This window comes from Cucurbita pepo, chromosome 2 (genome assembly GCF_057944985.1).
Source record: "Cucurbita pepo subsp. pepo isolate OVF chromosome 2, ASM5794498v1, whole genome shotgun sequence".
NCBI lineage: Eukaryota > Viridiplantae > Streptophyta > Magnoliopsida > Cucurbitales > Cucurbitaceae > Cucurbita > Cucurbita pepo.
Window position 1 is genome coordinate 1,555,928 of NC_141799.1, and position 25,928 is coordinate 1,581,855.

The 25,928-nt window shown below is 33.8% G+C and overlaps 4 protein-coding genes across 13 annotated transcripts; 3 read left to right on the plus strand and 1 right to left on the minus strand.

Moving 5' to 3' along the window:
- Positions 1 to 7,094: 7,094 nt before the first annotated feature.
- On the plus strand, positions 7,095 to 9,105 carry LOC111788199 (serine/threonine-protein kinase RIPK). Its single transcript, XM_023668466.2, has 5 exons — positions 7,095 to 7,549; positions 7,704 to 7,839; positions 7,925 to 8,061; positions 8,310 to 8,433; positions 8,548 to 9,105. Exons 1-5 carry the CDS (start codon positions 7,163 to 7,165, stop codon positions 8,961 to 8,963), a joined length of 1,200 nt encoding a protein of 399 aa, XP_023524234.2. The 5' UTR covers positions 7,095 to 7,162; the 3' UTR covers positions 8,964 to 9,105.
- A 376-nt stretch (positions 9,106 to 9,481) lies between these two features.
- LOC111788245 (G protein-coupled receptor 1) lies at positions 9,482 to 16,302 on the plus strand. 7 transcript variants are annotated; one of them, XM_087121216.1, is made up of 11 exons: positions 9,482 to 9,738; positions 10,530 to 10,561; positions 10,642 to 10,811; positions 11,034 to 11,128; positions 11,560 to 11,661; positions 11,745 to 11,801; positions 12,173 to 12,316; positions 12,612 to 12,682; positions 13,338 to 13,554; positions 13,636 to 13,743; positions 14,053 to 16,302. In XM_087121216.1, the coding sequence occupies exons 1-9, from the start codon at positions 9,562 to 9,564 to the stop codon at positions 13,441 to 13,443; spliced, it is 954 nt and encodes a 317-aa protein (XP_086977342.1). In that variant the 5' UTR covers positions 9,482 to 9,561; the 3' UTR covers positions 13,444 to 13,554; positions 13,636 to 13,743; positions 14,053 to 16,302. The 7 variants fall into 7 exon arrangements, with proteins under 7 accessions (XP_086977342.1, XP_023524309.2, XP_086977343.1 ...); XM_023668541.2 differs by having other exon boundaries at positions 14,119 to 16,302; XM_087121217.1 differs by having other exon boundaries at positions 14,131 to 16,302.
- An 886-nt stretch (positions 16,303 to 17,188) lies between these two features.
- On the minus strand, positions 17,189 to 18,305 carry LOC111788318 (uncharacterized). The gene is made up of 2 exons (XM_023668646.2): positions 17,959 to 18,305; positions 17,189 to 17,880 (listed from the first exon to the last, which is right to left on the minus strand). Exon 2 carries the CDS (start codon positions 17,819 to 17,821, stop codon positions 17,375 to 17,377), a length of 447 nt encoding a protein of 148 aa, XP_023524414.2. The 5' UTR covers positions 17,822 to 17,880; positions 17,959 to 18,305; the 3' UTR covers positions 17,189 to 17,374.
- A 3,201-nt stretch (positions 18,306 to 21,506) lies between these two features.
- Positions 21,507 to 25,838, plus strand: LOC111788141 (polyadenylate-binding protein-interacting protein 7). Of its 4 annotated transcripts, none has more exons than XM_087121577.1 (6): positions 21,507 to 21,796; positions 22,588 to 23,460; positions 23,989 to 24,439; positions 24,538 to 24,608; positions 24,701 to 24,863; positions 25,168 to 25,311. In XM_087121577.1, exons 2-6 carry the CDS (start codon positions 22,675 to 22,677, stop codon positions 25,176 to 25,178), a joined length of 1,482 nt encoding a protein of 493 aa, XP_086977703.1. In that variant the 5' UTR covers positions 21,507 to 21,796; positions 22,588 to 22,674; the 3' UTR covers positions 25,179 to 25,311. The 4 variants fall into 4 exon arrangements, with proteins under 4 accessions (XP_086977703.1, XP_023524132.2, XP_023524133.2 ...); XM_023668364.2 differs by having other exon boundaries at positions 25,047 to 25,216; XM_023668365.2 differs by having other exon boundaries at positions 24,701 to 24,825; positions 25,047 to 25,216.
- Positions 25,839 to 25,928: the final 90 nt, after the last annotated feature.

Genomic DNA, 25,928 nt, shown 5'->3' on the forward strand with positions numbered 1-25,928 from the left:
ATTATTTAAACCCAAAAACAATTATAGGAGAAAAAGTGGGCTGTCGGCCCAATATAAGCGGAAGATGGACTTTGGTTCATTTTTAGGCCCAATAGGTTCTTTTTTTTGTTTATTTATTAAAAAATATATATGTATTATATTATGAGAGTAGGTATTTTATGTCATTGTGACATATAATAATTGGTTGAATTTTGAACAACTCGCTAACTAATATATTTAATAATATTTATATTTAAAAAATAAGAATACAAATGTAAATTGACCAATGCCTAGGAGATATACCGGATGAAGTAGAGTGGTACCCAAGAAAGTGCTTATAATTGCTTGTTAGGTGCCTCCTCACAAAGGGGGTCGCAGTGACCAGGCCCAGACGACTGTTTATTAAAAACACAGGTCTCCGCAAAGTCGTAAGATTATATATGAGGGGCTAACAGCTGCCCAGTGCCGGAAGGTCAAAGAAGTTGGTGACCTGATGACAAGGGAGCCAGTGACCGAAGCCCCGATGAACGGCGGCCGTAACTATAACAATCCTAAGGTAGCGAAATTCCTTGTTGGGTAAGTTCCGACCTGCACGAAAGGCGTAACGATCTGGGCACTGTCTCGGAGAGAGTCTCGGTGAAATAGACATGTCTGTGAAGATGCAGACTACTTGCACCTGGACAGAAAGACCCTATGGAGCTTCACTATTCCCAGGGATTGGCTTTAGGCCTTTTATGCGCAGCTTAGGTGGAGGGCGAAGAAGGCCCCCTTCCAAGGGGCCCGAGGAGTCATTTAAAATTATGTCTCAAATAACCCAAACATGAAATCTTAACACATTGCTTATAGTAGTCCTACGTTGGCTAATTAAGATTTAGATCGTTGGTTTATAAATAAGAAACATTGTCTTCATTAGTACGAGGTATTTTAGAGAAACCTAAAGTAAAGTCGTGAGAACTTATGCTTAAAGTGGAGAATATCATACAATTGTGGAGGTTTGTGGTTCCTAATACGGTATCAGAGTTGTACCCTTAATTTAGTCAGGTGAATCTACGAATGTGAAACAAAAAAGTTATGAGTCTCGAATGTATAGTCAAATGTGACTCAAGTGTCGAACAAAGGGCATACTTTGTTCGAGAGCTCTAAAGAAGGAGTTAAGCCTCGAATGCTTTAATGAAGGAGGCCTCGAGAGCTCTAAAGAAGGAGTTAAGCCTCGAATGCTTTAATGAAGGAGGCCTCGAGAGTTCTAAAAAAGGAGTTAAGCCTCGAATGCTTTAATGAAGGAGGCCTCGAGGGAAGCATTGGACACAAACCCGCTCGATAAATTAAGATTTGAGAACAAGTAGAACGTAGTACAAATATCTCAAACTTAGGAAAATACAAAAAGTACACAAAGTACGAGTCAACAAACAATATTTCAAGACTTTAAAACTAAAAAAATAAAAAATAAATAAAAAAAAAAAGTGAATAGAGAAAATAAAATAAAAAAATAAAAAATAAATTTATGAGGCTGAAAAATGGTTAAGTGGGTGGCGTGTCAAAGGGGAGGAGGCTTTAAAACTAGAGGAAGGCGACGTGGGGAGAATTTTAACGATGTGGTTTGGTGCTTTAGGTTAGGGAATTCATTTTGTTTTAACTTTAAAAAATTCCCAAATTACAAAAATATTCATCATTTAGAGAACCATATTTAAAAAATATATATTCAAATTAATTTTTTAATAATTAAATATAAATATATCGGAAAATGTTTTTTATTCCTATCCCTACGTAATTTTCCGAGAATAAATTAGCATTTGAAACGTCATAAAAACTATTCGATAAAATAAACTCCGTCCAAAATTTATTTAAAATAAATAAATAAATTGTTGTTCGAATAAATTTATAAACATAAATAGACCGATTCATATAGGGATTTGTTCGATTGTAAATGTGAGGATGAAAAATAAATTATTGGTTAGCCTAGTAAAGCATTAAACTTAAAAATTTATTGTGTGATATAACCAACAAGAACAACTAAGTGAAAAATATTAGCGTGTTATTATTATTTTTTGGTTGACATTGAATAAAATTATTCAAAACAATGTCATATTTACGAATATTAAAATATCGTCCGAGCCCACCGCTTATCCACTTTAGTTTATTACATATTGTCGTCAGTCTCATAGTTTTGAAACACGTCTACTGTGAAGAGGGTTTAGTCCTATTCTGATCAGTGTCACGTATCATCTAGTGACTAGTTTTGATCGGAGTATAGCTAAACTCTCTCCATACTAGATGGATTAAAATGGATAATATCTGGACTTGAGCTATTACAATTTTTCATATAAAATTTAGCAATAAGGATTTTTTTTTTTTTATAAATAAAATACAAGTTAACATTTTAAATTTGAAAATATATTCATGCTTTTTTTATTATTATTATTATTTATCAAAATTTAAAAAAATTAATCTAACACGACTAATTTTATGATTTGTTTTAAGTACACGAACTACATTTAAATATTTTATAATATAAGGTAAAAAAATAAAATGAAGCATAAATTACATGATATTTCTTTATAATTATTATTTATTAGGTTAAAACTATCGGTTCCAATTTAAAGATTTTTTTATTTTTTTATTTTGAAAAGCTTAATTTAGTCCAACATCACAAATTATTTATGAATCAAATTTATTTATTAAAAAACATTTATTTCCTTTATAATTTTTTATTAAAAAAATTCGAGTTTCATTTACTTTATTCTTACACGTTGTTAAATTAAGAAATAAAAATCGAAACAATAATAAAATTAAAATTTGAAACATTTAAAATTATAAACAGTAAATTTAAATAATTTTGATAATGATTATTAATATTTGGGTGTTATTTTCGTTGGCGTGAGAGATGGGGACGCCCGGACCGCCGGTCCAATCCTTCACCAAACCCCCCTTTCTCTTCTTCTCTCTCTACGCAATTTCCTTTCTCTAAGCCTTTTCCCATGCTTCACTTTCTCCCATTTTTTCTCCCACCATTATAGCCACTCACCCGCCTTCTAGAAACCCTCCCTTAATATATTTTCCTTTTCAACTATTTTCATTAATATATTTTACCAAATTTTCACATTACTCGATAATTCGACTTATTTAAATTATATAATTTAATCTATAATTTTTTTATCTGATCAATCTAACTCACTCTAAAATAGAATTACAATTCAGATTCAGCCATGCACTAATTTTTAAAATTGTTATGAATATTAAGAATATTTGAATTTTGTAATCGATTTCTACGTAAGTAACTAAACTTAGTTGAAAATTTAATCACGTTCCCCTTATTTATTATAATTTGAAATTTTGTCAAATAAAATAAAATAACTCGCTTTTCATTAGCTTATGTCCCACTATACTTATTAAAATTAGGCATTGGAAAGTTAGAAATAGACAACATAAATGAAAATGCATAATTATTTTTAAAAAATAATTAATTATTAATTATTCATACTTTACAAATGCGACTTTGATATGTATTATTTGTTTGGTTTCATGAACGTGTATATATATATAGATCCTTTGACCATTTTAAAATTCATAAATTCTAATTTTCTAATATTAATTAATTTTTTTTATTATCATTATTGGGTTCATGAACGCTGCTCATTCATGAATATTTATAAATTAATGTTGAAAAATAAGAATTGGATTGAAATTCTATACGACAATTCACTGTCGTGGAAACATTCGAGATAAATATATATAATATTTTGTTTACTCTAATTTAATTTAATTTTTCATTTAAATATTTAAATTATCGTACACAAATAATCTTAAATTTATATAGTTTTACGCTACGATCAAATTGATAATAATTTATTTTTATCGAGAAAGTTTTATGCGGGACATTTTTATAAGTCTACTATAAAAAAAAAAAAATTAATAAATCGAATTCTAGAATATGATTTTATGGAGTAAAAGAAATAGAAAGTCAAAGTCAAATGTGAAAATATTTGGATGAGATTATGAAATGAACTAGTAGACAATCCATTTCATGTCGGTCTTTAGTCTTCCTCCACATAAAATTAAAAATAAATAAATAAATGAAAAATTAGAGAGTTAATACGATATTAATTAATAAAACTAAATTTCTCGGCTGCGTACTAATTCTGTATCAACTTGTGAAAAAGTCAACCGCCTTCCTAGAATTTTCTTTCCAAATTCTATATTTTAATCTCAAATCTCTATTTTTAAATTTTGATTTTTTTTAATTGTGTCTAATAAATAATTGATTTTTTTTTTTTTTATTATCATCCGATCAGAAATATATAAACAAAAAATAATATAAAATTACGACGCTAAAAACCGGAACGGTCGTGCGATGTACTAACGGTATTTGGAAAAACCGACAAAGAAAACCGGATACGGTTTTGTCCAAACAAAAGGAAACAATAAATTCAAGCCTATACGGTGTCGTTTTACTGTTATCGTCAATAAACAATCAGGAAGAGAAATTTATTATATTTAGGAGACCAAAGCCTTTCCATTTATTATTAGGTCGGCTTTATGTCTGCAAAACGACAGAATCCAGGAGGCGGAGGAGACTCCGCCGTGTCGCGGCGGCGTTCGCCGGCTCTGGCCCTTTTAAATTTGTTTAGTATTTCAACTTCCCTTCTCAACCGTCGATGTGCTAAGAAGAATGTTTTTATTTTTGTATTTTTCAATTTTTTCCGATTTTAATTTTAGATAAATAAAAATAGAATTTTATTTTTGTATTTTTCAATTTTTTCCGATTTTAATTTTAGATAAATAAAAATAGAATTGAAATCAAGGTACGTTTTCATAATATTCATAAGCTTTAAATAAGATACAACATAACAACTAATACCTGCTAATAAGAAAAATATAAATTAATTGACCTACAAACTAATTAAATATTAAGAATAAAATAAAATATACTATAAATTAAATCATAAATAAAATAATAATATTAAGATATAATGTTTGAGGTATATTCTATAAATAATATATTATCTAAATATTATTTAATAAATAGGGATGGTTTATGTAATTATTTATGTAGAGATATATTTTTCTAGTATTATTTTAACGAAATAAAAATAATAATTTATATAATTTTGAAAACCATAGAGGGATTGCTTGCGTTGGAAGCTATGGGCGACAGCGGTTTAATTTGAGTAATGCTGTGGCCAGATGTCTTATATTAGTTCAACAAATATTTATATAATTAATATATTTTCTTAATTCAACCAATTAATTTCCTAACTTTAGTTTCTAGAATTTCTTCTGTCTTACGTAATCAATTATTCATTATCTCATCTCTGCCCCCATTTTTCAGCTAGGTTTCACTGTATACAATTTTAATTTTATTATTATAATCCTAATATTACCATTCAAATTAATTAAAACTATAGGTTATATAATATTTGGACTTCCCAACTTGGCACAATTAATTGATGTCACGTATTAAATTATTTAACAAAGCAGTCACCTTGAAACCATGTTTTACATAATACAATTGTCCCTTTCCCTCGAATTAAATAATAATTATAATTATAACCCCACCAATTAAAATTGTAAAATTTTAAATTTTAATTAGCTTAATTAATTATGGTGTTAGTTGGATTAGATCAATTTGGTTCACCTTGCCTATTTGACCACGCTGCTCCATTGAACTCTATCCCAGTTTCTTTCCTTTTATTTATATATATATATATATATATATATATATATATATATATATATGGCGTCTACACATGTTTTTAAAATTAGGCTAAGAGAAAATTAAAATAAAATATTTATTTATTTATTCCTTGATATTTAATTAATTAATTTATATATATATATACACACACGTGCGGTTGGGGATGGACTAATTCAAGGGAAAACATGAAAATTTAATTTAATCTAAGATTAATAAAAGAGTATTGTTTAATCATTAAACTTAAAAAAAAAATCTAAAAATTTAAGGTTAAAATTAAATAATCTAATTTTCATGGAAAAAAACTAAATTAAATTATTGATAAATACAAAATTGTTTTTTAAAAGATACATGCATTATGAAATAATTTGACGTGAAATTCATAATATGATAATAATTGTTTTAATTAACAGCATGCTTATTGATGTGAAATTCATAAATAATATCATATTGTCCCCAAAAAACCAACTTGAACGTATTTATCAATTAATTTTATGCATTTATTCATAAATAATAAAAATATTTGCAACGTGTATGCCACGTAATTTCACATCGCGTCACGCATTTAAATTAACCACATGACACGTGTACAAAAATAATAATATATATTATAATTGCATATTGCACATTAATTTTATGCCTCTAATAGATTAATCAATTAGTACTAAAATAATAATTGAAGCTCTTGTATTTGAGACGAATCTTATTGTTTTAAAAAACATGGCTTTATTCAAGTTAGTGTGAATTTATTATTTATTTTAGAATTTGATGTAATATAAAATTATTATTATCTAATTTTTAAGACAAATAAATGGATAATTTAAAATAAAACACGATGATAATAATAAAATATTAGAATTTGACTTGATAATCTCGATTTAGAAGAGTCTACGATATTGTTGGATGCTATTAAGAAAATTGTATAGACGTTGATATTTTACGTAAATTAGATGATGATAGACGTCAATACGAAAAAAAGTTATATTTTTTCAAACGGAGATAAATATTATAAATTGTTATGAAATGTCAGCCATCATGGTTGATAAAGGGGGGAAATTACGAGAGAAGAGGAAGAAAGAAAATAAAATATTAGCTAGATAGTGAAATAAAAACTAAAAAAATAATTCAACTTAATTCAATTATTTATATATAATTTCACTTATTAAAGGTAGATTAACGCAATGTATGTTAGATGAACACGACTCTCATACAAATATTGATAAAACGGGAAGTTAATTTCGTATTTCAAATGAAAAAAAAAAAAAAAAAAAAAAAAAAAAAAAAAAAAAAAAAAAAAGCTGCTTCCCCTTCCCTTCGAAAATTCCAATATTTTATTGGACTAAGATTTGTGTAATAATCTCCCAAAACTGGGCCCACACCGAAGCCACGCGGCATACCCAATCGCTATAAATACCACTCCACCTCGGCAGTAGGTGAGTGAAAATCAACACCAAAAATATAGACATTTTTAAATCGTACAATTTCGATGCGCTTATGGGTATGAAGAGGAAGATGACGTGGAAATCGATGATCGTTTCGAGTTGTTACAAGGCGGAGTCCGACGACGGCGACCGGCACCGGGTTTCGAAGAAAGGTTTGTCGCAGAGGCTGTCGCTGTCGGACGCGAGTAACCCGAGCTCGCCCTTGTCGATCGACGACCTCTCCAATTCTCTCGTCGGACCCAAGCTTCATGTTTTCTCATTCGCCCAACTTCGAACCATCACTCACAATTTTGCCTCGTCGAATTTGCTTGGAGAAGGCGGGTTCGGTCCGGTCTACAAAGGTTTTGTCGATGATAAGATTAAACCGGGTTTGGAGGCTCAGCCGGTCGCCGTTAAATTGCTCGACCTCCACGGATCTCAAGGCCATAAAGAATGGCTGGTAGGCTGCCGATATACCTTTTTGTTTGTTAAATTACAAATTTACCCTTGAGGTATATTAAAAAATATGGGTCGACTTTAAAATAATAATTTAACCAATTTTATAAAATTAATTTCATATATATATATATAATTGTTTTTGTCTTTTTCTGTAGGCAGAGATAATAATTTTGGGTCAAATGAGGCATCAAAATTTGGTGAAACTTATCGGTTATTGCTGGGAAGAAGATTACAGGCTTTTGGTTTATGAGTATATGGCCAGACGCAGTTTAGAAAACCAGCTTTTTAGAAGTAAGTGACTTTTCTTAATTAATTAACTAATTAATTACATTATTAATCTATCATTAACTAGATAAATACTTCTTAATTATTGTAGAGTATTCAGCTGCTTTGCCTTGGTCAACCAGGATGAAAATCGCTTTAGAAGCTGCCAAAGGCCTTCAATTCCTTCACGAAGCCGATCCTCCCGTTATATTTAGAGATTTCAAAACCTCCAATATTCTTCTCGATTCTGTAAGTTCTTTTTGTTTCTTTTTATTCAGAATATTTTTTTCATTGGTATGAGATCTTTTGGAGAAGCCTAAAGCAAAGACACGAGAGTTTATGCTCAAAGTAGATAATATGTCATATCAAAGTCATGAGAGCTTATGCTCAAAATGTACAATATCATGCTAGTATGGAGAGTCGTGTTCATTTAACTCTTTTTCCCTCGTTTTTTTATTATTATTATTATTATTTATTATTATTAATTTTTTTTTTAGGATTATACGACGAAGCTCTCAGATCTTGGGTTGGCTAAAGATGGTGTTGACTGCAAAGACCAACCGGACATGACTTGTATTATGGGCACTCGAGGCTATGCCGCTCCCGAGTACGTCAAATCCGGTGAGTCAATTGAACTCGGCTCGATTCAATCGATTAAGAATCACGGATCTCTACAACAGGATAATATTGACCAATAGCTTACTTATAAACTCACCATCTGAACAATTTTTACAGGTCATTTGACGACGATGAGTGATGTGTACAGTTACGGAGTTGTTTTGCTAGAGCTGCTGACGGGGAAGCCGTCGATGGACCGAAACACGGGCGAGTTTCTAGTGGACTGGGTCAAGCCACTTCTAAAGGACTCAAAACGGCTCTGCCGAGTCATGGACCCAAGGCTTGAGGGGCTGTACTCGGCCGATGGCTCTCGTAAGGCTGCTGCCTTAGCTTATAAATGTCTCAGCCGCAACCCCAAGAGGCGACCGCCAGCGACGGAAGTCGTTAACGTGTTGAAGTCCTTGCAGGACTTTAATGACGTGTTTACGGCGCCGTTTGTGTACGTGGTGGAGGATTGCTGCGTGGAGGAGGGGAAGAAGGAAAATGGGCTTGGTGGGTTGGGCTGGAAAAACTGGAGGCCCATATCTGTATGATATTATAGATTTAAAAGAAATTATTGGGATAAAATAAATCCCTATAAAATCTAGTTATTTTTATTTTTATTTTTTTTGTAATTAAGCTTCTTCTTGATATTTGGTAGAAATCAAGAGGTGGTGGGAAAATGTTTATGAGAAATATATGGAATACTTGTACATAAAATTGTTTGCCGAAATAATTTTAAAAAAATTGTAAATTGTTTATTATAAATAATTAGTATAATAATTAATTATACATGTTATATTTAAAAAAATTAAATAACTTTATTTATTTTTCTAATTCATGTGAAAATAATAGATAAAAAAATTAAGGAAAAAAAAAAAACAATTGGAGAAATAGGGGCCGGATCTTGAACCGAATGATTCCGGTTCGAAAAATGGGTTGAACCAACTCGACGGGGAATGGGATCAAGGAACTCGTTGAACTAATTTTCGGTCCCTTACAAGGAAGTTAGAATTCTCTCTAAGTTGGCGCGATTAGAAAACCGTATATTTACAACCCGGTAAAAAGGACGCAAGAGTTCAAATTCCAGAACTCATTTCTTCGTCGGTGATTTTCCCGGCAAATTGAAACCGAGAAGTCCGTCACCGGAAAATGGCTGCCGTTGTGCGAGTTGCCAGTATTCCTGGCCACGATCGAGTTCTCACGGCGGTTATTGCCGGAACGTCCAGTCTTTCGTTTCTGGGATCGGGATTCGTTGTCCTTTGTTACGTCCTCTTCAAAGAGCTTCGAAAATTCTCCTACAAGCTTGTCTTCTATCTCGCCCTCGCCGTGCGTATCTTCTTCTTTTTCTCTACTTATTTTATTTCAGATCTACTTATCTTCGTCAGAATCTGTGGTTTTCTTCTAATGATTTGATTTCGATAATTCACCGTGAAGATTAAGTTACACTGAGTCTGAAATTGAACTTGACGTAAAATCAACGTGAGATTTGAACAATGAAGCGCGAATCTTATAGCATGTTTACTTAATGTTTCTGTCCGCAGAGTTGGAAATTTAGGATTCTTGTTTCTGTTCCTACCTTGCTGTAACCTTTCAATTTTGGCTTGGATCTCGTCCTGGAGTGTCTATCATTTAATGTTACGTTTTTTTTTTTAATAAAAAAAATAGCGAACTACTTGTTTTTATCTTCAATTTTTGGCGTATGGATCTCTTCAAATTTGTTTTGCAGCATTAGGCCCAACAAGTTCACAGTTTTTGTCTGTTTGCTCGTGATTCATTAATATCCGCGAAACCGTCCACATTCCGCGATAATCGTGTGCGCCGAACAAAGTAGATAATGGATAATATTTAGCATCATGGACAGCTATTGATCTTAAATTCAATGCAACACATAATAGCAGTGAAATTTAACAAGCTACTCCAATAATTACAAATAAGTACATATGATGAGAATGACTACCAGCTATTGACATTTTTTTTCCTGCGAACTGAAATGAATAAATTTGCAATAAGAAACAGAACTGCATGGAAAAGGCAATTTCAGGAGCGATCCTCTGATTTTCCCTAAGATGTCTACCTGCCAAATGCTTGCTTACTGATCGCTATTTCTCGGGATGCAGGATATGCTTTCCTGTTTCTTCACTATGATTGGGTAGGATTCCTGGTGTCATCTTCACAAAATTGGTTCACTTTGTAGTTCCAAAATCTTTTACTGATTTGTTCTCAATTAAGGGATCCGGCGACAGGGTTTTACTGTTATGTTCAGGGCTATAGCACGCATTTCTTTTGTGTGGCATCATTCTTGTGGACCACAACCATTGCATTCACCCTTCACCGTGCTGTTGTTAGACACAAAACCGACGTTGAAGATTTTGAGGCCATGTTTCACTTGTATGTATGGGGTATGAATTCAGCTGTTATGTTTAAGGCATCTCATATAGCTTTTGATTTCTATTTCTTTTCCTTACACTTTAGATATTGGTTATGACAATGGGTTACTACATTGAGTAACCATTTTTTAATTTCTCAAACTTGTACTATGGCCTCTTATATAGTTTCACATACGAGTTATTAAACTAATTTTATAATTTTCGATGCTAATTTAAATATTTATTTTAATCTAGGAACGTCGTTAGTGTTGACTGTTATACGTTCAATTGGCAATAGACATGCACATTTGGGAACCTGGTGTTGGGCACAGTCGGGGCGTACAGGAAAGGTGGGTAACTTTGATTCACCTCCTACAAGCGGGACTCTGTTTTCAGTTATTTCTGGTTAGTGAAATGCAAGTGTCCCTTTGGGATGACACTGCAAAAATGTGTATTGCACTGCAAACCAAGGATAATTGGGTAAAATTCAAATGGGAACTTGTGAGATTTTCTTCCATTCTATTTACTGTTTACATTTAGAAATGCAGTATAAACTAAATATGAAATTTACTTCTCTAAGGAATAAAATTTCCATCTTCATTCACAGTTCATGCACTGTAGGTTCTCACCTGTAAGTAACTGTAGTTGTTAGAAAGGGTTAAAGAAAATGATTTGTCTCTCAAACTAGAAAGGATAAAGACTATTTCTTTTTATAGATCTTCAACTTTAGTTGTGATTTCATTTTCATGCTAGTCTTACTTGAGTATGTCCTTTCTTACAGGCTGTTCACTTTATAACATTTTACATGCCTCTCTGGGGTGCAATTCTCTACAATGGTTTTACTTACCTTCAAGTGATACGCATGCTTGATAATGCTACTCGTGTATGTACTCAAATAATTTCTGAAGAATAGTATGCTCTGATCATCATAGCAATTCAGTAAACCATCTGTTGTGAACTTTCTAGATGGCAGTTGGCATCTCAGATAGGACTTACCAGTCAGATCCAAGAGCAGACGTGAAGGTTTTATTTTCAATACTTTCTTGAATAACGGTGACAGAGAGATAGAAAAAGACTGTCCTGCGAACTAGACTGAATGAAGACTGTTTCATTATTATTATTATTATTTTTATTTGGGGAAGATGATCATTTTGTTTTTGGTTTTATTCACACGACTTCAGTAACACTAGAATGAAGAAATTAAGGAAATGATCTAAAATCCTAAAATATCGGCATTTAGTGTGTTATCTATAGTCCAGAATTATACTTTATTCTACAATCTGTTGTAACAAAATATGTGTACATATATTCTTCTTTTCTAAGGCAATCACATGATTGTGGCCTCTGATTATTTGAATTAAATTTTTGGTGATTTTTTCCTTTTCCAACAACAGGCTTTAAACAGATGGGGATATTACCCGCTCATCCTAATAGGGTCGTGGGCTTTTGGTACAATCAACCGTATCCATGATTTTATTGAGCCAGGTCATAAAATCTTCTGGCTGTCAGTTCTTGATGTTGGGATGGCATCTCTAATGGTAACCAACTTTTTCTTTTTTTTTTTGGCAATCGTTGTTACTTGAGTATATGATTATGAATGCTGGGTGGGATTTTTAAGGATGTTTCCAGATGTCATTGACCTAAAAGGATAGCAAGGTTTTGTCATTATTGATTTTATTAATTCTTCCAAAACTCAATAAAGATGGAAGGAGGATTCATAAGCAGCTCAATCACCATTTAGACAATTAACTTTTCCACAAATTTATGAAATATGCTATTTATGTTGGTAATTGTTATTTTAATAAACTAGTTATGATTGCCTTTGTGCTGTAGGGATTGTTCAATTCAATAGCATATGGTCTGAATTCTTCAGTGCGGCGGGCAATTTGTGAAAGACTAGACCTGTAAGTATACCTGCTCCATATATTTTCTTTTCATTCTTGAATTTTTTCATATGGACATCCAAATGTTTATACACGACTATTTTTCTCTACTCCATTAGTTAATACCTGTCTCTATTGTAGTCGGTTAGGATCCTGGAACTCTACTTGGTATAGGATTGATAATAAAACCCCCCTTTCCCTCTGCCCTTCAGAGAAAATGAACGAAGCTATGATCCTTCATTATTAAACTAATGTGTGTGCTATCTTTTAAAGCTATATTTTTCTTAAACTCTGTTGTACCGTCTTGTTACGGAGCTAATGTAAGAGATTTCGACTTTCAGAATAGAAATACGTTTGAACTTCATTCAAGAGTGTATTGTGGGCCAAGATGAAAATTTTCTGAATTATCATTGGCAATGGATAGTGATAGAAGCCGAAGTCGTGGTTTTCTTGGATAGAGTAACAAATCCAAATTCTATTTGAGTATTTTTTAAAAACTTCATCATCGAGCTACTATCTCGAGACTTTGGGCTTCAGTGACGGATAAGTTCAAAGAAATGAATTGAGAAAACTTTGCTTATGTAATTTCCTTAGTAGTCTCGAGTCCCTGATACAGTGTGTCAAAACAAAAAAAGAAAAAAGATTTCGATTGCTTGTTTTTGCGTATTTTGACCAGGTTTGGGCTTGAAAAACTTCGAAGATGGCTTCCCAGCAATCCGACTCTCCCAAACCAACAACAAGAAGGTGAACTGGTTCCCTTGAGAAATCAAGATCAGCCTTAGCGAATTAGTTAATGGATGTGCCTTCATCGGCAAGACTTCCTTTACAAGACTTATTTCCTCCGTTTTTCCCGAGGGCATGTAAATAGGAGCTGAGAAATTCATTGTGCGTAGGTAAGCTAAGGACCATCCGTTTTGTTGATATGATTTTCATGATCGTTACGCGGGTACTGATATTTCACTGTTCTCTGATAGACATGATGATAGAGAATTTGGCAGTCTCTCAAGTGGTGATCAGGGGTGGAAAATCGTGGATTATAAAGCATTGGATACTGAATGTGTAGCTGCCTGATCAGAATTCCTGTATGCTACTTTAAGCACCGTTCATTTTCAATTTATCATTGCTAAGCGTTCCCGCAGCTTTAATATAACACAACATAACCATTCTATTCGATGCTCGTCACTTTTTTTTTGCATATTTCTACTTCATTACAATATTATTGACTGCGAAAGATCTGATTAGCCACACGGTACACTGCACCTGGTCACCCATCTTATTGTGTCGAATGCTTTGGAAATTTTGTCGCTACGCTTAGTAATGGATATTGTTCTAGAAAACTCTGATTTGACGGCTTAATTTTATCTTGTTTTGTACTTTGTTATTCGATTTAGTGGGATTCATTTGTGGCTTCTGAATAATCCCAATTTCCATAAAGAGCATGTATCATCAAATCTCAGATCATTTGCAAGGTTGATGGCTGAGCCGCCGCAATCGCAGCACATGCTTTAGCTATTCAGTCTGGGTAGGGCCGTGGCTCCATCTGTGGTGGCGATCGCTTCCCGTTGCAGATAAGCATGAGGTGGAAGCTGCCGTTTCTAAGAAGCCAGCTTTACAGATAAGCTCTTTTCATTCTGAATTAAATTCTTGTCCTTTTTACATATTAGATTTTAAAATTTGTTTTCGACTAAATTACAAATCATGTCTTTTGGGCTTTGTTTCTTATTCTGCCTTCCAAAATGAATTTATAAAACTTATTCTACCTACTTTTTCTCTACTTAGATTTTCACTTTTTAGTTTAAAAAAAACGACTGCCTTTGGTTTTTCAGATTAAGATTTTTTAATAAAAAAATTCAAACTCAATTAGGAAAAAGTAGACATTTGAAAACAAATAAATTATCTAACAAACCTTTTATTGCATCTTTTTCAACGATGTATTGCCAATGATTCAATACATCGGTACAAGAGGATGTGAAAATCTTATACCGGGATAAAAGCTGTGAGATATTCTTACTTTGACAGTTCGCATGCTGAAAGGATGAACACAATAAAAAGAAAAAGAACAAGAAAACTCTGGGAATGATGCTTGCTAGAGTTTGAAAATTTGAGAAGACAGCTAATGATTGGGGAAAAGAATAATTATGCTCTAAACTAACTTCTTCCACACGTTGCACCACAAAGTGATTTGACCCAGATAAGCACCTTATGCTGTTTGAATGTCAAATCTAGTCAATGTCTTTTGGTCTGCTTTAGATTGAGAAAGTTATGTTGATTTTTCACATTTATTTGAGTATTTATTTATGTGCATCCTAGAATAAGTCAGGTCTTCATACGAAATAGAAACGTAGACTCAAAGAAGCCCCTTTTATCTCTCCAAGATTATCATCTTTTTCTTCATTCTGCTCTTAACCATCAGCCCCTTTTGAAATATTCCACAAGACTTTTGAGTCAAATCCTAGCATTAGAAAGGTAGGGAAACTTCCGGAGGATAAGATCACAATCAACTCAAGGCCTTTCTTCCATTCCCTTCGCAGTTCACACAATGAATAAGTTGAATTTGTTTTGTCTGCACTTGCAGAAGGAGTTGGTTTTTTAAGGCATAATAACAGTAGAGGCGAGTGGGGCTGAGTTGGATACTTGTTCATGTGCTTGGTATCAATGGCCCATTGTCCTTTATCTTCTTCTAATTGATTGGACATTTTTCATTGTTTTCAAGTGGTACGAGTGTTTTTAACCACCAGGGCCTATTGCCTTGGTCTGTCAACTCCATGGCCCTACCTACTCTCAACTCTGCTTTCCTTCTTTCTCTTCCTTTCTTCTCTAACTTTGACCCTGCCGGAAAACTTAGCCAGAGCACATGCACTCAGATGTTGGGGCTCTCGGTTATGCCTTGGAGTGGACTCCATTTCATTAAAGAAAAAGCCTGACATGAAAAATAATAAACGAATGAGTAGCATGACAAATTTTCAGTCTAATCTTCACTCATTTTCATAGTCATTAATGTCGTTCATAGGCATTATCGATTAGTGCTTGGAAGAAGGGAGAAAAAGAAAGTTTACTAGTCACGTTGATTAGCACATATGATCTTCATTAAGAAGTCGAAGGTCAGAATCTAAACCATGTTAGTGCTTTTGTTTGGATGGATCTTGCACCTTGGTTTGATTTCTTTGGCATTTTTAGGTGAATCAAAACTTTAGTTGAGATGGGAAGGACCACTATAGAGACCCTATGTCGGTTGTGGTTGGGGTTGGGATTTGAAGGACACGACTCATAGTAATGGCTGACAATGTTGTTGGAACATATAGGTTCAAAAGTTCATGAATCACTTTCAATCTTCCTCCCAAACATCAAACAAACCCAAAGAAGGGATTCCCCTGATTCACTTCACTCTTGAGCCAAATTAGTTAGATGAACAAAATTATAAGGTAAAGTTTCATGCTCAAAATAACATTTTTTAGACCATACGAACATTGATGAAGTGTTCGATTGTGCATAGTAAATACTTTCACCAAATTCTTTTAAAAACAATTGAAAAAAATGAACGTGGTATATTAAAGAATCCAGTACGAATTGCAATATTAATACACTGCACTCAAGATGGGTGCAGGTAAAGAGAAAAAAAAAAAAAAAAAAAAAACACACAACGTGGCCAATTTGGTGGTCATGATTGAGCGGTGGTTATGATGTTGATCGTAGAACTCTAACCGTCCAAATCTACTGCTAGCAGATATTATTTTATACGAGTTTTTCCTTTCGAGTTTTCCCTTCAAGTTTTAAAACGCATCTATTAGGGAGAGATTTTCACACTTGTAAAAAAAATGTTTTGTTCCTCTCTACAATCGATGTGAGATCTCACAATCCATTCCCTCATTCGTTCTCGTTGGCACACTGTCCTTGATACACTGTTCGGTATCTGACTCTGATACGATTTGTAACATTCTAAGCCCACTGCTAGCAAATATTGGCCTCTTTGTACTTTTCCTTCGGGGTTTCCCTCCAAAGTTTTAAAACCCTTTTACTAGGGAGAGGTTTCCGCACCCTATCAAGAATGTTTTGTTCCCTTCTACAATCGACATGAGATCTCACAAAAACATAAACATAGCAAATAACAAATCTTTAGAGTTTGGGAGTCTATTTAGAGTTGATGTTCCAATGTGTGGCTTTTCTTTTTTAATAAGACCAAATTGGTGTGCCAAATTCGAAGCTTTAGAAAAAGTTCTTGTCAGCCATTGATAAGTATGTGAAAAAGAAAAATATTTGCAGTTTGAGAGAGATTTTAAACATTATCCCCAAAACGCACTTTAATTTTGCCCCCAACGTCCAACAAAACATCCCTCTCATCATTCTCCCGAGAATTGGAATAAATATGTAATATTCAGGGGTCTATTTTGCAATCTTGCAAAATATTTGAGTTGTCAGTGCATTGCATAATCATCACATATTTGTTTTAATATTAAAGAATAATCGTACTTCGTTTTAATATAGAAATTAAATCAATTAAGAGATACCTGTCGCCATGCAACTGCAAAATTCAAAATCTTGTCCCTGATCGGTAATCAGTTGTAGAATTTTCTGAAGAAGAATATGCAAGACAGAATCAAAAGAAAAAAAGGCCTAGAAATTTTTTCACAGAGTACTCGAAATTTTATAAACTAACATCCAAGAGATATGGCGTTCTTTTATTTAATTTTACCGCCTGTGAATGGCGGTTAGCGTCTAATCGTAATGACTTCGCCGCCTCGGCATGGAGGAGAAACAGCTATTGGAACGGCCAACCGCTCGCGAGGCGTCTTTCTTTGGAGAGTCCAGAGAGCGACGGAAAAGCTGTTTCATAGCCGAAATCAAATCCTCAGTCGGATTCACCGGCGGAATTGAAGATTTGAATGCTTTGTGAAACTTCATGTGTCTCTTCACCGCTTCACCTGTGGTGATTTTGCTCTGAGATCTGATAGATTCGTCTTTCACAGCCTCCGCACAGAGTCCACAAATCCAACGCCCTTCATACCTCTCGCGCACTCGACCGATGTACGCTGGAGTACACTCCTCTGTCAATCCACAACACTCGCATTTTATCGACTCCACGTCGATGACTTGAGCGTTGTGCTGCGTCACCGGAATCGATTGCTCGATGCTTGCGATCACCTTCGTCACTTTCGCCGCCATTGTTGATTCTGCTCCAGCCGCCACAGAAATTCAGAATCAACAAGATCCGCGCGGTATTTCTGTAAGAATATCAAATCAACAATCTAAAAAGAAAAAAAAAAAAACGAAGATAACTTCACAATCAAACAGAAATTTACGCTTGTCTAGAATATTCTCTCCGGATGTTCGAATCGATCGTTGTTCTTGTGTCTGATAATATTACGGAAGATCTGACAAACTCCGGAAAAGGATGATTTGATTTGAACAAAAAGATGTGAACGGATTTTGAATTTTTTGAATTCGAAACTCAATCGGATCTTTCTTTATCTCTCCTTCTCCCACTCCCGCACCGTCAGTTCCTCGCCGTCGATAAGCAGATTCCAAAATATCATATACATTTCAGAGCCTCAATTGGCTCCTTTTCTTTGCCTCTCACCGGAACCGGAAATTTGAGAGAACGGAGAAGGAAGACGAAGAAGAAAGCTTCTTCACTTACGTAAATGCGCTTCACTTTGGACTTATATATAGCGACGGGGGCTTGGTTTAGAATCTAGACGTCCCAGCCAGGAAACAATAATTTTTTTTTTCTTTATATTATTAATTCTTTTGTTATTTATTTTCTGATTTTTTTTTTAAAATTATATAGAATTAAAAAATTGAATTTTCAAAAAATAAAAACGAAATGACGGGACGTAAATTATATATATTATATAAGAATATCTATTTATATAGTCTATAAGTTCTAATTTCCATTCTAATATTTTTATTAATTAATATCAACTTTTAAATTTTGATAATTGATTCCACTAAGATTTACTATAATTATACACCATGACAAAATTTCACTCTTTAATTAAAATTTTAGAGGTTATTGACATTTAGAAAAATTACTAAATACCTTACATCTAATAATATAATATAAAAAAAATGTTGAATTACAAAATTAGTTCACATAATTCCTTAATTTTCAACATTTTTTTTCGAAAATAATCGACAAATCCATCGATACAAAAATATTTTTTTGTGTATAATTTTTAAATTTAATCGTTGTACTTTTAATAAAACTTAAATTGGTTTCTACCGTCATTTTAAAATAAATTTTTATGAATGTTCGTTAAACAATACTTATTGTTAACTTAAATTTCGACCAATATTAAATTAGGAACAAATTTCATAATTAGAATAAAATGAATTAATTTGAGGCTAAATTTTTTATATTGGTAAAAAGTATTAAGGATAAAATTGGAAACAAAAGTAGGGGTAATATTGGGGAAATGGAGGAATATTAGTGGGAAGGTTTTGGGAACATTCATCATATTCATACGTTACATAAATTGGAAGGCCTTGGTTGGGTGTCCTCGTTTGTTCTCGTCTTCCGAAAATGCCACTTTGCGCCAGCTATCATGATAATGACTCTCTCCTCACTCCTCCCTTTTTCTTTTGTCCTCTTTCGTCTTTTCCTTTTTCTCATTTTCCTTCTTCCCTTACTCGCTTTCCCAAGCGCGTCCCCCACAATCGCTTATCTCCCCCAAAACTACAATTTTAACCATAAATATATATATATATATATATATATATATATATATATATATATATATATATATATATATATATATATATTAAATAAATAGTTTGAAAAATAAAAAATAATTTTTTAAAATGTTTTTAAGGGTTGGTTTGGTTATATAAAATATATATAAAAAATAGATAAAAAAAAACTCATATATTTATAGTTTAATTTTAAAAGTATTAAAAATTAAAGGCTCCAACAGTTTGTTTTTGTTTAAGAAAATTATCTTCGTAAATACTAATTTTCAACTCTAAATTTTTTTTTTTTTAATTTTAAAGATTAATATTAAAGGTATTTGTCATTTTTGGGGAAATTAAATTAAATTAAATTAAATTCATTACAATTTTAGCCTAAGACAAACGAGATGACGTGTATATGTCGAGCGTGAAGTGCGCGTGGTAGTAGTTGTGGTTCCCATAGGAAGTAGAACAAGTGGCGGCCCACACGTGATCGCAGGCATGTAGTGTGTGGTTAAAACGGTGGCGTTTAGCGTATTCATGGCTAGAAAAGAGGGGTGTGGGCCTATTGAATTGGGCCACGCGGCCCATTCTTAATGAGCGTTCTGGCCCAACAAATATCTGCCGTTTCTTTGTAATTTTGCTATAAATACTGAAGCAAGTACAAATTACACAAGCTTCAAATCTGTTTCTTTCCCTTGTCTTTTAGCTCCTACTTTCACCGAAATTTGGTTGCCAACTCAGCTTTGGTGCTTGATGAAAACGGAAATTTTGAATGTTGATACTTAGGTTAATTTTACTTTTTTAATTTAATAAAATTAAAATCACTTTTTAATCTTTTTAATTTTTTATTTTGTCCGTTCGTATTTAACATGTTTGTTAAAAAAATAAAATTAAAATGACGTGACGAGTTTCACGACAAAATAAAATGATTAATTAATACATTTTTGCTTTATTATTGATATATAATTTAAAAATTAAGTGGCCAAATTTTCAATATTGTCTGCTTTAACTAGTTACTGTCTGTTAGGGAAAAGTTGACATATCCTTGTAAAGAATGATTCTTTTCCCTCTTTAACCGATAGCGGATCCCACAATCCTCGTTGGCACACCACACTGTGTTTCGCTCTGATATCATTTGTAACAGCCCAAACCCACTGCTAGCAGATATTCCCCGTTTTAGCCTGTTATGTCTAACTCTCAGTCTTAGGTTTTAAAACACATATGTCCTAGGAAGAGGTTTCCACACCATTATAAAAAATGTTTCAATTATCTCTTCAATTGATGTGAGGCCTTACAACAAATAACACTCACATTCACTCTAACAATCGCCCTCGAAAAGCTGCAACAATAGTTACCCTAATTTATATGCACCACGACAATAGAAGTTTCGAATCATACTAAAGAAGAAACCCTGAAACCAAATAGGAAAGCCACGAACATTTTGATTCTACAAAAGTGTTACAACGTTACAACGTCAAAAAAAAAAAAAAAAAAAAATCGAGGTATTTAATAAAAAAGCGTTACGATGTCGAAAGAAAGATTGCACACATCTCGTACGGAGGGCTCAACGTGTAGTGTTGAAATGGTAAGGATGAGATAACACGTTCTTGTCCGATTTCTATGACAATGTCGGGAAATTTTCTCTTCGAGTGTTCTGATGACGCTTGGCTCCATAATTTGTCACTATTTTCTCTTTTAATTAATTATTTTTAATTATTATAAAATGTTTTAAAAAATTAATTACTGCCATACCATTAAATCAGTAAAATTACATAGGATTAATAAGGAAACAAAATTATACTTTTAATTGATTTACAATAAATACAAAAGTTTGATCATACTGTTTTCAATTTAAAAATTTAGGTACCAAATTAAATTTAAATTATTAAATTATTTATTTTCGAATTGGGCCAAACTAAATGGGCCGATTATTTTACACGTTAAATAAAAAAAATAATAAATAAATAAAATTCAATAATTAAAGAAGAATAAGTGGAGGCTTTATTTCAATAATTAAATAAAATCCAATTTCGTGCTTATCTGTTTAATTTGGATTATAAAAATAAAAAATTTTACAGAGAGATTTTTTATTTTTTTATTTTTTTATATTTTAAAAAAGAGAGAGGAGTCAAATTGAGTGGCGAAGGGCTTAATCGTCATTTTGAATTTTATATCTTTGTGGTGGTGCTGGCTGCTACTGGTATTAGCCAAGGAGGGTTTCTCCCACAGAGAGAAAGGGAGGGAGGCAGAGAGACCAGAGAGATAGGCGGAGGGCGGAGAGAGAAGTGGGAGAGAAGACGAAATTCTGAAAGCTGATAGAACACTGAAGAGAGAGTGAGAGAGTGAGAGTCTTGCGAAGTTCGAAATTGAAGATAAGAGTTAGTCCTTATCTTTAATTCTTTAGCCTTCTGACTTCTGACTTCATCCGATCCGTTTCCATGGATCCTTTCGATTTGTTTCGGAAAGGTAAAGAGAAGTATATTCCTCGTAACTGGTTTTCTAATCTATGGATTTATGTTTAGGTCGTCGCTGTGTACAGTAGCCATAGCAATAATTCTGTACCTAATTTGGAAATTTCTGTGATTGATTTCTTGTTTTTTCTGATTGTTCTGTGCATTGAAATTACTGAGATCTCTTTAATGTCAGTGTGTAGTTACGAGATTCTGAATCTTGTTTTATCCTATTCTGATTTTCTGGCTAACCATATACTTGTTACCTCAATTGTAAAGTTTGGTAGTTTATGTTTATGGCCAGGTTCAGATTTCTAGTTCTACAGGTAGTTATGTACTTTATCTTGATTTTATTCTCGTTATGAAGTTTGTTGTTGTTTTTTTTCCCCTAATTTATTTTGATGTAACGAATGTCACGTTTTCCTTCATACCAATTGTAATAAATGTTTTCTGCATGATGTTTTTGGCTTCGGTATTCCCGTTGCTCGTACTTAGCTGACATGAAGTGTTGTCTGGTAACGTAAGTGTATGATAAATTCATGAACTGAATGGTTACTTTATCCCATTTCTATCAAATGAAACTTGAAAGCTTGAATTACTTGCAAGACTTCTAGTTTAAACGATATAGGTTCTTCTAGTTTAAACTATCCATGCTGCAATGCATAATTTTTCGTGGGGATAATTTGTACAGTTTCTAAATGGAGATTTATTGAATATTTGCTGTTCATTTCATTTCAGAATAGGATGGAAATCAGTCATTTACTTGACTTACTAACTAGTCGGATGAAATGAAATCATATTTTGTAGGTTTTGGTTGAGGCTACAAAAAGTTGAGCTTTTCCCTATAGAATTTTTTCAAATACATGTGAGCGTTCTATTTCGTGTTAGCAAATAATGAATGTGTCCAAGAAAGGAACGAAAACCTTTGAGGCAAAACAAAACATTGGAAGCAAGGTGACAGCTTTGAATCCAAATGCTGCTGAGTTCATTCCCTTCTCCCTCAGAGCATCTCCAGTTGGAAGTAGCAGTGTGCCAGACTTGACAGCAAGATTTTCTACTTCTGGGACATTGGGGAAAGCTGTTCTAGATCGGACTGAGTCGTCTGTATCAAATAATTCTGATGATGAGGCCCGCCAATTCTGGAGGCATCAGCTCCCTGATGATATCACACCTGATTTCAAGTCAATGGGAGAAGATGAGAACCTATCTCTTGGAAATATTTCAATGGCAGGCCTGTCTCTGCATGATGACAGCGAAACCTCTTTATTCGCTGCTAATATTGGCAGTGAATATTTGTTGAATGATCAGCAGGATTCAAATCTAAATCACTTTAATGGGAGTCAATTTGCTGATAAGTTTAGATTTTCTTCCGGTTATGGAGAAGATCCATCTTCAGCCAGTCTTTTCCAAATTTCAAATAAACCTTGGCAGAAGCCAGTTCTCAATAGCAATCAACCTGTTAGCAACGAGCAGCACCTTCCTTATCACAACAATTCCGGGAGGGGATTAGCCATAGATGTCTTGGGCAAGCAAACAACAATGGATGAAAGTGATATTCTGAACCCTGTTGAGTTTCTGGCTTTACAGTTCCCTGGTTTTGCTGCTGAAAGCCTCGCAGAAGTTTACTTTGCTAATGGCGGTGACTTAAACCTGACGGTTGAGATGCTCTGTCAATTAGAGGTAAGTTGACTTTTTTAAGATGTGAATAAAGTAGACTCAATTACAGGTCAGTTGCCTTTCTAAGGCATCAAGTGGAAGCAAAATTTCATCTTCAAAACATTTTTACATTTGACAACTTGTTTCTTATTCGATGGTTTTGCGGGTATGTTAATTTAAGTCATAACTTTCATTGGTTGTGTAACATCTTGAGCGCACTTGCCACGCTCTTTAGTCCTCTCGTGCGTGAAAACTTTTACTGAGGTTAACTGTGCCTGAGTGAATTTTTATTTGTCATTTCTTGATATTACAAAAATCTCTTATTAAAGTCTACGAATGCTTGTTCTAGTGGTATAGCTATGTGAATCATAAACATACTTAGGGCTAGAGAGTTTACTGATGACATATATCACAATCTGAACTAGTTGATCTGGTAGAACCTTGTCTTCATTGTTTTATAAAGAGATTGTCAGCCAGCACCATACTCATGTTATCTTTTGTGTGACTATATATTACTATGTAGTTATCATACTGTACTCTTTTAAACTGTAGCTTCAAGTTGATGGTGAGATAAGTCAAAACCTGAATTCCAAGACAGTGTCTGCTCCCAATCTTAGTGCAGTGGACTTTCCTGCGCTTACAGTGTCAGGTAATCAAAACGGTCATCCAAAATTTGATGGGGCTGATCTCCAACAAAGTAGCAACTCTTATCTCTCTTCTGATAAGGATGGCATGCTTTTCTTCAAATCCAGCACCGCCCCATCTAGAGGTGCTGCAGATTTTGCTTCCACTGTCAGGAAATTGGCATCTCAGGATTCTGGTATGTGGAAGTACAATGGAAATGGATCTGCTGATGATTCTATTGGCTCAAGTAGAAGTTCTCATACTTTAGCTAGCAAGTATACTACTGGTGGTCATGGGAAAGACACCTATAGTGAGAGGTTGCTACATCAAGGTTCAGCTCGGGCTGCTCCTGTTTGGCTTGAAACTGGCGAAGCAGTTGGTAATTGCATAGCTGTCAAAATTCGTTGTCTTTGTTGGGGATATGATGTGAAACTAAATTTTGTACGGGTTTCTGCTTTAACAATATTAACTTGGCAGGAAACATGTATACTGAGCAGCGGGAGGAAGCACGTGATCATGCACGGCTGCGAAATGCATATTTTGAACAGGTGTGTAAGAAAGGTTGTTGGTTCTCTCCTTTGTGCACCCCCGCCCACCACTCATATTTGACTCAGGTAATTACGCTCTTTTATCTAAATAGGCACGACAAGCGTACCTCATCGGTAACAAGGCTTTAGCGAAGGAACTAAGTATGAAGGGACAATTACATAATATGCAAATGAAGGCAGCTCATGGAAGGGCCCAAGAATCTATTTATCGGCAGAGGTTTGTTTCCCATCTCGATTCGAACAAGGTTGATGCAGGTGAAATTTCATGGATAATTTTGATTTCCTATTTTTGTCATTCTTGCAACAACTCTGTGCTCAAAGATAATTTGGAGAAGGTGTATCAATTCATATCCTGAAGAATGTTATATCTTTGATTACTTGGACTGAATCATCCTATTGTTTTGACATGGCTCTGATCATTCAATGAACGGTTCAAAGAGTGATGGCACGCTTTTCTTAAGACTTGCACAACGACTACAGGAATTTTCTGAATTGCTTGATAACTCGCTTACAGTTCATTCTGTTCTGCTGTTTATTGATGGGTTCGGTATTTCTTCAGGAATCAAATAGGTGCAGACAGTCCAGGAAATGGAAGAGGACACGAACGCATGATCGACTTGCATGGATTGCACGTTAGCGAAGCGATTCATGTCTTGAAGCACGAGCTGAGCGTGCTGAGGGGTACTGCCAGGGCCTCCGGACAACGTCTGCAGGTTTATATTTGTGTTGGAACAGGACACCACACCCGGGGCTCCCGCACTCCTGCTAGACTTCCGGTAGCTGTACAGAGATATTTGATCGAAGAGGAAGGCCTCGACTTCAGCGAACCTCAACCAGGGCTGCTCAGAGTTGTGATTTATTAAACCATGGAGGGAAAGCGCTCAGTGAAGTGCAGTAGTTTTTTTCTTTTCTTTTTGACAAAAAAAAAAAAAAAAAAAAAAAAAAAAAAGCCATGAAATCATACTTGTGATAGTCATCATGTTGTTGTATCCTAAATGGTTAGGGTGTGGGGAAAAGGGAAAAAAAGAAAAATGAAGTGAAAAAAAAGGAAAAGAAAAATGAAAAAGAGAGAATTAGGGAAGGAAAATGAAGGTGAAAACAAGTAGGATTGTATTAAAGTTTAACCGGATGACAGGGGTCTTAACATTTTTTAGCCCTGAATCGTCACTCTCTTTGCAACTTTGTTTTATTAGGTTTTTCATTGTATTTTATATTTTTCTCCGTTCTTTACGTCAATTCTTTCGCTCGTATTTCCTCATGGATGCAACTGTTAGAATCGAATTATATGAGAATATAGTTCATCGAGTCCCGCTTTGAATC